We start from the raw sequence: 16,206 nt of genomic DNA on the forward strand, positions 1-16,206 counted from the left end.
TTTTAACATATACTACAATTTATAAAACTGTCAGAAAGTTTCTCAGAAAAAGATCAGGATTTTCACCGTTGTGACGTAGTAATAAATTTCTATACCTTCTCTACATGCTAAGTTCATCATGGAAGTTGGGAACTTATACACAACTGATCAAATTTATCTGAAATAAAACCATAACAATTGACGATGTATGGGTTTTTTTGCTTTGTTTTATGCTGATAATGAAAAGTTTGAAAGCACAACATTATCATTGTTTCAGTCAAATTCAAAAATGATCTTAATCTCTTTTTTTGGTAACTTCAAATGAACAGTGATACAGCAATGGATATATTTCCCAAAATTTAGCCAAAATTAAATTGATTATCTCTAAAATACCTCAACAATACTAATTTCTAATATTTTAGCACCAATAACTCATTGAAAAGTGATAATTCCTTCCGCCTTACTCACACCAAAGTTCATTATCGTTAGATACCTCTAACTATGTCTAACATACAGTACTGATCCATAATACGTTCAGCACCAGTAGGCTTCTGTGAAAAGTGATAAACCCTCTCACCACCCCACCACAAATTTAATACTTGTTGTTTATACCTAGTTATTTTCTACAATACTGGTAATACTGTTACGTTCAGTACAACTAGTCTTCTTGAAAAGTAATAAGCCAACCCCCTCCCCCCCAACTCCCAAATCAAATTTCATTGTTGTTTAATTGTGTTTAATGGTTGCTCTTAAACTTATTTGCCAGAAGCAATACTATGAAGTTGACTAAATATTGTTTAACTTGCAAGAGATTGAAAGAGATCTTTGGAAATTAATCCACCAGAATAGCTTAGCCTCCCTGTCCTAATAAAAAAAAAAGAGGTTTTGCCCAGGTTCAAATTTGCGTTTCAATTGTGGTGAAACCACAAAATCAGTTGAAACTATGAAGGTGCCTGAATTAATGACCTTTTACTTTAGTCCAAACGTGCTCAAGGAGAGATACATAGGCAACAACATCAAAGATTTGGAGAAAAAAAAACCTATGCAGATTTGCATACCTAAGGTGACCTCATGGTGTAGCAATTAGAGTGTCCACATGACAATCTTGGGGTCAAGGTTCAAAACCTCCCAAGGAACCAGATTCTTTTGACCTATTCAAAATTTCTTCTTTGCAGTGTTGTTAAAGAGGAGTCTCCCATTGATTTGGGTTTTTCTGCTTTCCGAATATGGACCTAGGGTATATACAGCCAGATCAGATTCATCCACAATTTTTTTGTATTATAGCAATGGAGTTGAGTGAGATCAAATTCAGTCAGGTACTGGGTACTCCTGTACACAGGTACTATACTGTTGCAACAAAACAACCAAGAATCAAGCTTTACATGAAGTTGATTACTTGTCTTATTTTCTTAGTTTGATCAATCTTGTGACAACCAGGCACGTAGTCAAGGGGGGGCACGAAGGGGGTGACCGCCCTCCCCCCCCTTGAGCATATTTTTGTATTAATTTGTTTATATCATTAGTAATTTCAAAATAAAAAAAGGTTAGATGCAACCTACAGTACTAGGCCTGGGAAGTGCCATTTCCAGCGATCTGGAAGGCATTTTCGGCCAACATTTGTGTGTACGCTTCGCGCCAACCCATGGTGGCGCTACGCTTAGATATTTTGCCTACAGGATTCGCCCCTCTCTTGGCAAATTCCTCGCTACGCGCCTGGTAGCAACCTAGTGAATGCATTTTTCTCCCTTCTGATTCTACCTATTTCATTCAACCACCTACAGTTTGGCTAAAGAGCCTTACAGTAGGATAACTGTATTTCATGATTCTAGAGAAGGTGTTCATTAAGTTTGGCGGTGTTTGCTTAGAAAATTTTGTAACTCTATTTGTTTGGCAATCCCTTTAAGTTTGATTCAACAGTCATTTAGATGTCAAACCTGGGTTAATGGCAGTGGTTATTAAGGTCTGTCTCAAATTTCAGACATGCTCCACCTGTTTTCAAAGAAAAATGCATTACAAATGGTGCACGACAGTTCGAGTTTTTACTTGGCTGCGTTCTGTGTTGATTGAGAAATAATTCAAGTGTAAATCAACTCTCAGTTTCAACCAATGATCACGTTCATCTTGCTTTTCTCGGGGATCATTTCGTTATTTATGTGTTCTCCATTTTTGTGGCAAGCTGTTTACGTGTACATGTAGATCAGGAATTGTAGCTAGTTAGCATTGGATTTATACTCAGTTGACTTTAATGTATACAGTATTTTATCTTGTGAAATCCTTGTAAAATGATAGTAGTTCCTCTGTAACATTGAATGTTTTTAAGTAATGATTTCCAGGTAAGATAAATATATCAGACAATTATTGGTCAATACTATTCTTTACATTAGTCAAGGAGTAAGTTTATTCCAATGTTTAATAGTAAGGTTGAATTCCAGGTTAGATAAATATATCAACAGACAATAGTTGACCACATTAGTCAAGGAACAAGTGTTTTCCAATTAAGATTGAATTCCAGGAAAGTTAAATATATCAACAGACAATTGTTGATCTCATTATTCAAGGAATAAAGTGTATTCCAATGTTTCATAGTAAGGTTGAATGTCATTTAAGGCTCAACGTGTGTTTGCCAAACTTTTAACTTCGACCTTTCCAGCTTACTGCCCTAAGAGCACAGTGAAAATAACGCCATTCTATGCAATTTTCATATCAATAATCACTATTTTTATTGAGTTATCTGTCGTTAAACATTTTGAACTGAATCAAATTCACCAGATTTTTTAACAAGTCCGTAGATTCTACAAACTTCGATCAAATTTTGCAAGCCCCACCCAACAGATCATGCGCCAAGCAAATCTCTCTGTTATGACCGTTAATGACCGTTAGGCTGGTGTACTAGCCTATCTTAGGTCCATTCTCTTGAATAGTATCTTTCTTTCGGTCTTACCGATGTAGCTTTCAAAATTGTGTCATTTCCTTCCATTGCAAGGAATAAACTGGTCTTTTCAGACGTTTCCTCTATGAAATTGGGTGAAAACAGTGGACGATACAAGTATACATAGGTTTACATTTGTGTAATGAACATGCTGATATGGGCAGTTGCAGTATTTTTACGGTAAATCGTTCAGAAATAATTAAATTTCTTTCTTTCGATTACAACAGCCTTTCTCTATTAAACCCACCTGGTTAGAGTGCATTTAGAATAAGAAACATTGAATCTGCTTTGGAAGTTTGTTTCCCCTAAATTCCTCAGCAAACATGTATTGAGACTTTAAGTATTGATTCTCCAGGTAAGATCAATATATCAACTGGCAATTATTGATCAATACTATTCTTTACATGAGTCATGGAATTAGTTTATTCCAATATTTCATATTAAGGTTGAATTGTTTTCAAATATTGATTTCCAGGTAAGATAAATATAGCAATGGACAATTGTTGATCACATTAGCCAAGGAATAAGTGTATTCCAATATCCAATATTAATCGTTGAAGATTTTTAAATATTGATTCCATGAGAGATAATCAATGAACAATGTTGATCAATACTATTCTTTGCACTAGTCCAGGAATATTTGTATAATCATTTCCAAAAAAACTAACTTTTAGATTAAACAACTATGAAAGCTGATCTGCATCGTATGTTTTAAGACTTAAAGGGCAATTCAGAGTGCAAAATAGGTGTCAATAATAGTTGTAAGTCAGTGTTGAGTTAACCATGCTAGCTTTCATTGCAGTTCGCAGTTTGTTCCTCTTCTATGTATTAATATGAAGGTTTATATAAATATAACGTAGATATACTAGTTAGTGTTCTAACCCAGTTAAGAGTTATTATACCGACTGGTTAGCCTAGTGGTTAGAGCATCCGCTTATCAGCCGGAAGGTTCAGGGTTCGACTCTGGGCCGAGTCATACCAAAGACTTATAAAAATGGGACCTTCTACCATCTTGCTTGGTGCTCATCATATAAGTATGGAGTGGGAATATGTGTGTCTGACTGGTAAATATGATTTAGCGAACGCATGGGCGAGAGTTGCACACTAAAAACAGCCCCAAACTCCCTTCCCTATAAGAAAAGGATACTTATCAGGTTGTAATAGGCTGTTGGAACGTCGAGAAATCCTATACGGAAGTCTCTAGGTAAAAATCCAAGGTATTCCGGGCAGTTTCCGTAAGATAAAAATCCACTACGAAAACGCATGAATAAACACTTTGGATGGTAGAATGAGAAGGAAGGGCATTGACCGGATAGGACCGGTCACTGAGGGTGCACAGTGTTAAAAGATTACCAGGGCATACTAGACACGGTAGAATGAGGTGCTAATGTTGTGGGGAGACAGGTAAGCGGGTTACTCGTAAATATATAAACCAGTAAGTTTTATCATTTTAGCGCCCTTTGTGGCAGCTCATCGTGTATAGTCCACAGTGAGTTGAGAACGGTTATGGAATTTTAATAGACGGTTGGTTATAGGCACTGCGCCATGAGCGTCTTCGGACGGATACTGGCGCAATACCAAGTGTACACTATTCTATTCTATTAAGGAAGTTTGAATAATTCAATTTGGCTGTTTTCATTGATACTGTACTTTGTTTGGTGTCTTTCCTATGATGATGAAGACGACAGCAATGACAACCATGATGACGACTAAGATAGAACCTCACAGAGAACCATTTTCATCCAGCTTCCAAAAAAAACATTTTCTAATCACTTAACATATTGTAATGGTTAGTTAGTTTATAAATATCACTTCTCATTTTCATCGTAATTTTATATGAAATTTTTATAATTCTGAGAATCTTACTTTCCCAAATTTTAAGAAAGTTTTAAGAATTTTTTTTCGAATTTTTTAATTTTTTATTTAAGGTCAACATGACATAGATTTGTTGACCTTCACTTTGTCTTGTTCTTTCTTTATAATGAAGGGTTTTTCACCTCACATATCACCTTTCACGGATGTCAGAGATTTGGGGAATCTTCTCGGCCGGGCTGGTTTTAATATGCTGACTGTGGTAAGCATTAATGCTTTCATGCATGCTTTCTAAAACTTCCAGATTTTGAAAGGTCATAGTACGTACAGTATGTCGTTCACATGACCATGATATACTCCTCCAATGAATGAAGTGCTCATATGAGTTTAATGTGATTGATAACATCCTCATTGAAAGGCACTTGCTCTGATCTTGCATGTTAATAATCTTTCATCTGGACGATTTTGTCAGATTAGACCATAACTACTAAATATTTGCTGTTATTCGTTAACACTACAAAGACGGCCGAAAATTTGTTAATGTTATCAGAAACACAGCCTTAATGCACTTTTTATAAAGTTCCACTGAAATCAAATATTTATAGATCTGAGGTTATTCAGAGGGCCTGATTTTTGGATCTAATAGCAGATTTCTGCTTCCGAGGCTATTAACTGAAGTGACAACAAAGATGGGACATGATGTAATTTATAGGCAGATTAACACTAGGCAGCTTAATTAGAACATTAAATAGTGGAAAGAGTGCACTTAATAGTCAATGCACTGAACAAATGGGAAAGTGAGATGAAAGGAAGGATGAATGAGAGGGTTGCCGGAGATGTTCAGAGGGGTGAAAAAATTCGATGTAGAGAATGGAATGAATGGGGGGAGTAGGGAGATCAATAATGGATTAGCATGGTAAAAAAAAAACAGACTGAGGATGGAATGATTTGTGGTGGGAGTGCAGAGGGGGAAATGGAAGGGGAATTGGGGATTTGAAGAAACTGAAGGGGTGTACTAAAAAAGTTGCAAAGTATGGGTTATACAGCATTAATACCCCAACATTGTGTTCTGTGTTCTGAGGTGTTTTTGTACAGAGTTTCAATGGTAGTTTGTGTCAGCATGTAAGTAGCAGTTAGCTCCTATTGTACAGGGAGACAAAATAATTTATTCTCTCAAACAAGCAGCATAACTTTGGGAGCACGACCATGTCTTCTTCTTAGGGGTATGAGGGGGGAGGGCAGAGACTTTTGCCCATCCCAGAATCAAAATCAAGGGGAGGGGAGGGGATGGCTTAAAGAATATTGCAAAACTCCTACAGTAAATTTACATACAACATGTATGTGTGGTACAACGTTACAATTGAAACTTCTTCGAAGTTGTTTCATAATTTGCAATGTAAATACAGAATTTTCCGTACAGGATATTACAGAAGAAACTAGTGTAATCAGTACATACTATTGAATTACAAATTTGTTATTTGGAAGACAAGGTGCCAAGTCCTAATACACATGTGTGTGTAGTAATTACTGACAACTTCTTCAAGACTGTTTCAAAATTTGCAAAATATAGCACTATTTCTCATCAATAGGCTTCCATTTTACCAAAAACAATTTAATGGGAGAGGGGCACCCCTGCCCTGGATGATGAAATATCTCAAGTAACCTTCCCCCTCCCCCAGGGCAGAAATGATAGTTGAATCCCTGCATTTACTGAATAGGTATTCAGGAACTCTGTGATAATTGATTTGCACACGTTTAAGTCCAGTAAGTTAGGTAATGCAGTTTGTTGAAAGCAAAGCGCACTATTAAACAACTACATCTTTTGATTCTGTCAAAACTGTGACAGACCTGACAACATGTCTCTTAAGACAAAAAAAGAATAAAACAGAGATTTACAAGTTTCCATCCCAAAATATTGTAAGATTGAGGAAAAATTAGGGAGAGCCAGGGAAAGTCCAACTGAAAGGAAGATATTGGTATTCAAAGAAAATAGAGGGATTTGGGGGATTTAAAGTCACATCAGTGATAATATAGGCTGAGTAGATTTAATTGTTGCAGTATATACTTTGAATGGAAATAAGGAATCATGCATTTCATACAACTATTTCCTGAAAGACAGATTGGATTTTTGCCTCCATCCTGATGCAGGTACAAAATATATTTGTATCCCATGTTCTGATCACAATTTACAAAAGAAAACAACACAAAAAAAAAACACTAGAAATCAATCATTGTGCTGGGAGAGTGACATATAATATCATGAGAGGATGAGGTTGCCTTTAATTCTGAAAGACTCCCCCCCCCCCATAAAACTAGAAGAGGCGGCAAGTGAATTGTTTTGAGGTTTAGTCATTTCCTCATAACAATTCTTAATCCTTCTTACCAATTTTCTTTCAAATCAAATCTTTGGGATCAATTTTGTCGTTTCACATGTGTCCATAGGAGGCAGAGGGGCGCCATAGAAGGCAGAGGGGTGCTACCGCACACCCACTATTTAATGTTTGATATCCTTCTGCATACAAGGACACTCAGCCTAATCTGAGGTTTGCATCTTCAAGCAAAACTTGTATCTTTCTTAAAAACACTAAAAACCGATCCTTTAGAGAGACACGTTAAGCTCAGTGTCACTGTCAGTCTCAAGGTTTTTTTTCTCCTTGGTAAAGAACTTAATTTGCATAATTTGATCCCTCTCGGCTTCAAGAAAATGATTTTTGTAGAACAGAAGAATGGGACCTTGAGAAGGTATATTTAGGGAAAAGTTTTGACTATTCTATCTTGTTAAGATGTGGGGCAAATATCCCATTTGAGCTGTACATAGTATTTCCTTAGATTTATCGTTGGAGCCTCCTTTCCAGATTCACAATCGGGAAAAAAAAAATAGATGATAACTTCAAGGGCCAAATTTGATTGGATACTTGGATTGATGACCAATATAACCCTATGTGAATATCCCGAGGATTTACGAGAAAGATTCCTTTGCTTATCTGCATCGCTTCTGCAGAACGTCCCCTTCAAAAATATTCACAGATTTTTTCTTGGAATACCAGAGAATCTTTTCATGCTGTTAATGATGATGATAATGATGATGATGGTGATGTATAGGGTTACTATTTTCTCTACACCATCCATGTCATATTCATTAATTGTAAAATTTACACCTGTGGTTACCTCCCACTGACACGTGAGAGTGTGCTCGTCACTAAGAGGAAGCGAGTGACACCGTCTCATCAATTTTTATCTATTTGAAAAGTCCCAGAAGTTGATCGTCTGTGATGTCACCCCGTGTCTGCTGCTCAATATAGAGAGGCGTAAAGGTTGAGCCTTTAATATGATACTTGGAAATAAAGGCTGAGCCTTTTAAACTTTTAATGATTTGTGAGGTATTTTGTTAGATACATAATTTTATTTCTTGACATGAATGTTGACATCATGAATAGTAATTTTTTTTTTTTAAAGTTAGGCACTTGAAATTAAGAGCAATGTAGCTATTTTAAAAATGTTTCCAGATGGGTGGGAGTGGAAAGGGGTGGGGTTGGACTCTTTGACTGTAAGTTCTCACCTGCACTAGATAAGTGTTTTGATGATGTATCAAACAGAGATACAACACACGTAAAATGCACTGACATGTAAAGTTCAGCTGTACATGTTGGTTGACTTGCATGGTACATTTGTGATTAATTTGGGGATACAACCATCAAACTATGGATAATTACTGAAAAAAAAAATTAATCTTTCCATCTATGGCTTTTAATAGAGCTGTCTTTGTCGATTCAATGCAAAGAAATATTTCCAGTCAACGTCTTGGTCTCTTGAAATTCCTTCTCGTGTCGATCGGCAGACTTTTGCTAGGAGGATGTTATGTTTCTTCTAAACATGCGATGCATGAAATGAACATAGACATGATTGTAATCTGAGTGGTCATGGTACATTAATTGGGATGACTTAGTGACACATTAACAGTCTCACCAAATGATACAAAACATCAACAATTTAAAGGTACAATGTGGTAGTCTTTCAGCACAGTTTTTTCCAACATGTCTACTCTAAACATATAGTTTGGACCATGCCTATGTAGTTTGGTCCTGTATAGTTGGGACCATATCTGTAAAGCTTGGTAAATAACAATATAAATTGGTCAATGCCTATATAGTTTGGACCATATCCATAAAGCTTGGTCCATATGCATATTGTTTGGTCCATACCTGTTAGTAAAGCTTGGTCTTTACCTGTATAGTTTTAACCATACCCATATAGTTTGGTCAATACATGTATAGTTTTGATCATACCAATATACAGTAGTTTGGTCCATACCAATAAAATTTGGTCTATACCCATATAGTTTGGTCCATACCTGTAGTGTTAACCACATCCATTTATTCTGGTCCATAGCGGTATAGTTTTAACCATACCCATAAAGTTTGGTCCATAACTGTTTTGGTTAGGACATCCCTATATAGTTTAGCCCTTGGCAATATAGTTTTGACAGTTCATATAAATTTGACAGTACACATAGGTTTGACAAAACCTATATCAATTTGACCATATCCAAATTGTTTTGTCCATATTCATATTGCTTGGTCCATACCTGTATAGTTTGGACAATACCCACATACTTTGGACCATACCCACAAAGTTTGGACCATTCCCATGTAGTTTAAACATATAACCATAGGGTTTTAAAGTTCCGATATAGCTAATGACAATTGTTCCATACCCATAGTTTGATGATACTCATATAGTTTCATCCATAATTAATAAACCGTAGTTTTGATAGTTTCAATACTATTTTTGGACCCCAGTGAATTATTATTAAACAGTTTTGTACACACTTGTGGAGAAATGTTGAGGAGTCAAGCCAAGGTCGTACCCTAAATAGCTCGTTTATGAACATATGTGCACTTTTCATTACTTATAAAGTGTCCATTACATTTGTTGAAGTTGTTGGATACAGCTGACTGTTTTTGGTAGTGCAATATATTGTTTAATCATCTATGAAACGTTCAATTTCACTAATATCTTATGTCCAGAAACCATTTTAACTATTAAACATCAAGTTCTGAAAAGAGAATTGAAGAAGAATCAAGATTTTTTCTAAACTATAAATTATAAATTTAATCATAGATTATGAATGAATTATAGGCATGACTAATATAAATATCCAATTTTAGGGTTTAGCAATATTTAATATTCACAACTGACAGGTTTCTGTCATAGATCTCCAAACTAATCTAGCAGCGATGCATTGAGTTTCTTTTGATAACCGATATTCACAGACCCATATATATATATATATATATACAGTATATATATATATAAATATATATTATATATACTATTATATATATATATATATATTTATATATATATATATATATATGAAGTGCAGTGGTTCATTAACAGTGCATTCTGAGTTTCAAGTTTTCCTTGTAAAATGCAATTTGCAAGGGTTGGCATGGTCATCTGTTAAAGTCATCTGCAAACTTTTGTACCTGATGGTGTTGTATTTAATTCATTCCTTCTGTGATACCCCAGGTTTTTTGGCGTCCAGGCAAATCCATCAAAAACCAATAATTTGGGAAGAATCTATCAATTTACTTGTTAAATTATATTGCAGCTGCTAAAGCTGTGGTATGTCAAATTAACTGACAGTGTTTCTTTGGGGGGAAGGAATCAATCAATTGTTATCACTGTAAGACAACTATCATACAGGGGAAGAAGCCTAAAGAATGGCAATCCAAGTTTGGAGTTTCAAAATTATAAATTATCACCACAATTCTGTACAAGAGAATCCAGTATCACATGAAATGTTAGTTATTTTGTCTTTTTTTTTATTTTTGTTTTTATTTATTTATTTTTTATTGAATGTGAAGATATTATTTTTTTTTTACTTTTGGCATGTGAGAAGCCTTAGAGGAGAGCAGTCACACTGTGTAGTTTGTACTGTATAATCTATTAAGTCATAATATTTACTGTGCATAATGTGTATAAGTATGCATGCTAGCATATATGACTGACACATATGCATATGCTGAGGCACATTATGTATAAGCCAAAGAAGAGATGACATAGAGGGAAATGGAAAAGTACAGTTTCATTGAATATTAGTTCATAGGGAAATTGGATATTTTTAAGAGAGAGAGAGAGAGCTGGAATTTTTTGTTTTTAACAAAGGACTTCCAAAATTTGTTTTGTTGGAATGGAAAAAGAAAGGAGAAACAAAACACTAGTAAATGAATAATTATTGTGTTTGAAAATTACTTAGAACCTTTTATAAAGTAGCATCTTGTCAGTGATATTGAATAGGTACAGTAACTATTTATCTATGTGAAATGTAAATGCACACATTTTATGCAAATCTTTTTGTTTTATGATCTTTGGTTACCATAACTGTGGAAGCCTGTGTGAAATACCCTTCTTTTCTCCAACATGAAAGGATATTAAAAAAAAAAAAAATTAAAACACAGTAGAACTTCAAGTTTTGTACTGACAACAAAAAAATATGACATAAGTTTAAAAATTATTACTAGACAAAAAAGAATAAATAATTAGTACTTAGGTAAACTGTGATTACGTCTTTGTCTCAAGGCAATTAAATACATTCATCTGATATTGATCTGTAACAGAACCTGCAGCTATGAAGACATCTATTATATATAGCATATTATGTATATCTTAAGGAGTTACCCGGCAAGAAGGTGCTGTATTTTGTAAGACGATTCCCGTGTTTCAAATTCCTGGAGCATCGTCGTGTAAAAATTCTGTCAGCGTGATACTCGATATATGTATATGCCTGGATACGGCACGATTATGGTATTCTCCTACCTTCTACGTGGGTATATTAATATCCAGTTGTTTACATTACTCATAGCCAAGAAGGTTTGAGTGTTTGAAGTATCAATAAAATTGCCTCCATGACAATCCAGATTCTGTGCTTAAAATTCAACTCAAGTATTACCAACTTTAATCATCGTCTTCCTTCTCTTCCTCTTCCTTCTTCTTGTTTTTTTCTTCTTCTCTCTCATGCTCGTAATATCCCACTTGCGTCCCTCCTAGCTTTCCAATAATCTCGCCATTTTTTTTATCGAAAATGAGAAATGTTATAATACCAGCATCAGAATTCTCATTCATTGGGTACGAACAAGTCGGTTTGACAACCGGGAAAAGAAATAACGAGTATAATATATCATACGCCATAGTACCCAATCTATGTTTGGAATACTCGAAATTTGATATCGTCTGAAAGAAGTAGGTGAAGTGATATCGCATCATCCCCGAAACTTGTGAGGATGAATTGATGTGGTTATGAAAGTAATCATGTGTGAGTGGTATGGACTTTCAAGTATAAAACACCAGAGAGTTGTGTGTGACTTTGCTCTTGTTATCAGTATTAACATCTCTGGAATCATCAGGCAAAAAGTTGTTGTAAGGAAGAAGAAAAGGCCTGGCAGTTAACTACTAATGGCAACGGTGCCAAATGTTACAACTAATTTTTGTTGACAATTTAGGCTGGGAAATTTCAAATCATAGTTTTCTTTTTAAGAATTTGATTTTTTCTTTTTTTTTTTGCAATCAAATTAAGTAGAGGAGGAGAGGGAGAGCAATTAACATTTTGTAAGATGGTAGAATAAATTGAGAATTAAATAAGACAGACCCGTAAGTTGTAAGTATTGAATCGTGGAACTTAAAACAGAAATCATCTAACCGTTCATTAATTCCTTTTGACATTCTATGGTTGTCCTATGGGGATATCTTTAGTACTTACAGTAGTCTAAGGTGAAAGTGGCAATGAGAAGTGTTTTTTTGCAGTTTTGAGTCTTGCGCAAGCAGTGTTGAAGGAATATTTGACATCTTCATTTTCTGAATTCTTATGTGACCGATGGCCGACATTAATGTAAGATTGATTACCTACATGCAATTTATGTGTTGGAATGTACAAAATCATGTAATCTTGAAAACATATGGGAATGTTTGGTACATAAGTGTTTGGTTCACCCCCTTAACTGTGTGATTCACTCTGATAGATATCAGATATATAGTATATTTTCTCAGACACTGAGCCCCTTGTGCCTAAGCATATAACTAAATCAACGCATTTCATTCATCATTGGACAAGTTAATCCTTTCTCTTTCAATTGTTATAAGTCTCATTCTAATATCTTGAGAAAACACCTTGTCAATTTCCATTTAAAAAAGAAGTGATACTATGATTATCCTTTTGATCTAACTGTTGATTTCGGCCTACAGTATGACCCTTGCAATCTACAAACGTAACCTGCATAAATTTCCCCAATACTCTGCTCCATTGTGTCAATCTATAATTTCATTTTCAATGCTGTTCCATTAACTATATCACTTTTATTCAAATTCAGCTCTCCTTTAAAAGGAGGAAAAAGTTGATATCAAACACTGTCACTTTTGTCCAGGGAACTTAAAATTGGAAGCCGGTGACTCGTACACTTGTGAAACATATCATTTGCCAGAATGAAGTTTTGTTGGAAACCTCAAAATTGTTCTCCAGTTTGTGACTCGTTTAGGACAAATTTGGCAAGGCAGTTAATATTTGATAACGAAAATTTTGAACGAAAACTTCCATAATTCTTCCCTGTACTATAAATGGAATTGTCCAACATCTTTATTAAGTGAGTTGCAAACAAGAACATGTTTGTTTACGCACGATTACCTCAACTACGCCAATTCACAGACCGATTCCGAGAAAAATCCTGCTATGTGGGATTTAGAGGTAAACATTCCCATATGGTTATACAGTTTCTATTTATAAATGATGAAAGGATCATTTTTGAAACATTAAGTTTGATACATATTCGTGTGAAACCAATTAAATAACAGATATTTTGGAATTTACAAGCAAATGGAATAAACTGTTTCCTTACTGTATGGGCAAATTGTTTTTTCATAGTCATCTCGTTTCAAATATCAATCATGATGATGATTGGTTTCAGCTTCTCTTTAAATAATGCTCTACCATTTCTTTGTCTGGTGGGGTGTTAAATGGTTCAGATTTTTAATGTCAGGGTGACAGCATGTTCTCTACAGACAACTTATATAGATCTACTGTATTGTCTTCACAGCTGATAACCTGATTGGAGCTTGGTACTATTTTCTTCGACCCTTGTAGATGCCGATAATAACATAAATATCCTTCAACACTCTACAAGTCAATTTGACGCAGTGGGGTTCGATCCTGTCAAATTCTTCACAATAGAGCCTCTGCATATGATGTTGTGATTGGTCTTGCTGTAATACTGTAGCTATGTACCATCACAATGTCTATGGTTCATGTTTATTAGAATGTAGGTACGAATGTACAAAAAGAAAACAATTTATTCTCTGATTTCTAAAATGTTTAAAAATTCTTGAATATCAGTTTCACAGTAGACATGGAAGCCACAATTCTGGTTGAAAATTGTGGTAGCTATAGTTCAAATCATAGATGTTAAGAATATTTGTTCACTTTACACGGCTATGGCAAAACTATTAGTATAAAGATGGAATGCCACTGTATATAATCCATGATCTATTCTGACATTGGATGTGATGAATGAATATTCCATCCCTTTTTTTCTTGCAAATGGAGATGCTTTTGTAAAAGTCACACAGTGGTTTCAGACATGACTGCCATAGTTTGAAGAACACTGTGTATAAACTGCATAACATGCAACTAGAAGTACACATTGAAACAAATCATTCATAAATCCCTTAACGACAAGCAACAAAGGACATCAGTCATCCATTGCAAGTGGCCAAGTTTGTATTTTTGCGATATTTATAGGACAAGTAAGTTGTAAATCATACACAACTTACAAATGTCGAGCAATTTTCGTCATCGCAAACACCACTTGCGCTGCGATTTGTGTTTACATTATAGACAAAGGAGTTGTTTTTGTAGAATAATCAACAAAGTGATTGCACAGTGATCACAAATCGCTGGAAAAGCTTGGACGAAACTCTTGTCGGTCGGTTGCGAGTAGACAGGTAGTGGACTTTTAAGATGGTTAGCAGTTATGAAGACTGTTGAAATGTAAATACAACAATATATGAAATAGCTGAAAACACGCAGAGGGTATAAAAATTATTAGGGATAAATGTTAGTAGAAATTGGAGATGCATTTCAATTTAGGTCGATTTTAATCTCTATTGAATGTAAGCTGTTTTCTAGAAAGACAAAATGGATTTTATACAACGTTGTATCAAACGTTAATCTTATTTATTTAAAAGTCATATAAATTTCTCTTAACTCCTCTTAACTCTGGTTACCAAATTGTTTCCATTGATGCCTGTACAGTATGTATGTGATTTCCCAAGGTTGGAAAATTGTAACCCAAAGATTTCAAAGGCCTACTCCTATCTCTGTCTTCCATTACCCAGCTTACGAGTCACTATACAAGCTTGGCGATCATTTTGAGCTCACCGTCCATTAAAGTTTTACGGAGCTTTGGTTCTAACACTTAATTTTACTATCTTTATTCATTTATATGAGAACAAAGGGAAATGAACACAATCTCTGAATGCTTGCTTTGATTGACATTCAGAGTAAAAGTTGCATACTTGCTCTTTGAAACTTTGGTGATGTCTGCTGTCCTGTATAAACACTTTTGGTAAAAAATAAATTAAAAGCCCTATGAGGGGATGTTTCTAGAACAGTTATAGTATATAACCATTTTTTCTCCCGTCTCATTTGAAAGTTCTTGTTTGTATCAGTGCTCTATACCCACAAGGTGTCTTATAAAAGAACTGGACTTTCTCAAGGATAATATTTTAACCTCTTATGGAGATTCTTCAAGAGGTCAAAAAATGTTTGTTTTCGCTCGATCCAAAGATAGACCTTACAAATCAATCTCGATGATGTTACTAGAGGCCAGCTATGTTTACTTAAAAGCGGTGGTTTGTTTGGCCACCATTAATGCTTGTCACTTTCTTTTAAAGTACGGGAGCTTCCACTTCCTCAGGATAAATTTGTCAGTAAATATGCTCTGTGAACCTGTAACCTACTTGAAGTGAAGGGAATTATCCTCCTAACCTTCCAGCTACAGTATTATCCATGATATTGAACCTGGTCAGGGTGGAAATGGGCCCCTGTGAAAAGCGGTTTGCCCCAAGATATGATGGGATTCCTCTTTTCAGCCTTTCTGTAACATAACTGTTTTAAGCAATGTTCAATTTAAAGAAATTGCATACAGGGGTTTTATATGTTAAGAGAGTAAAATTGTGGAAGAAGAAAGCCGAATAAGAAATTAGAAAAGGAGATCAAGGGATGGTTTTCAATTTCCTTGTTAAGTAAATAAATACTTTGAAGTCTGAATTTATGGGATTTTGGAAGCCAAACATTGTATCAGCCATTGCTAAGTTACCTTGAGTGAACTTTACGGTGTACCCTTAAGATGTGGGCTCTCAGCATCTCCATTTTTATAAGATTGAACAATTTCTGAACAATTGTTCATGTCCAAAATGAGTAATTGCTTTGACTC

At 35.0% G+C, this 16,206-nt stretch overlaps 1 protein-coding gene across 4 annotated transcripts in view; it reads left to right on the forward strand.

The window, feature by feature from the left end:
* The window catches only part of LOC139971798 (arginine-hydroxylase NDUFAF5, mitochondrial-like), a 74,864-nt gene that overhangs the window by 25,320 nt on the left and 33,338 nt on the right, over positions 1-16,206 (forward strand). For 3 of the 4 annotated variants that reach the window (XM_071978536.1, XM_071978538.1, XM_071978537.1), the window contains exon 9: positions 4,896-4,982. The exons of the other annotated variant lie outside the window; for it this stretch is intronic. In XM_071978536.1, the coding sequence (XP_071834637.1) occupies positions 4,896-4,982 (87 nt within the window). The remainder of the gene's footprint in view (positions 1-4,895; positions 4,983-16,206) is intronic. 4 annotated transcript variants of the gene reach the window in all.

This window comes from Apostichopus japonicus, chromosome 8, assembly GCF_037975245.1.
Source record: "Apostichopus japonicus isolate 1M-3 chromosome 8, ASM3797524v1, whole genome shotgun sequence".
In the NCBI taxonomy this organism is placed as follows: domain Eukaryota; kingdom Metazoa; phylum Echinodermata; class Holothuroidea; order Aspidochirotida; family Stichopodidae; genus Apostichopus; species Apostichopus japonicus.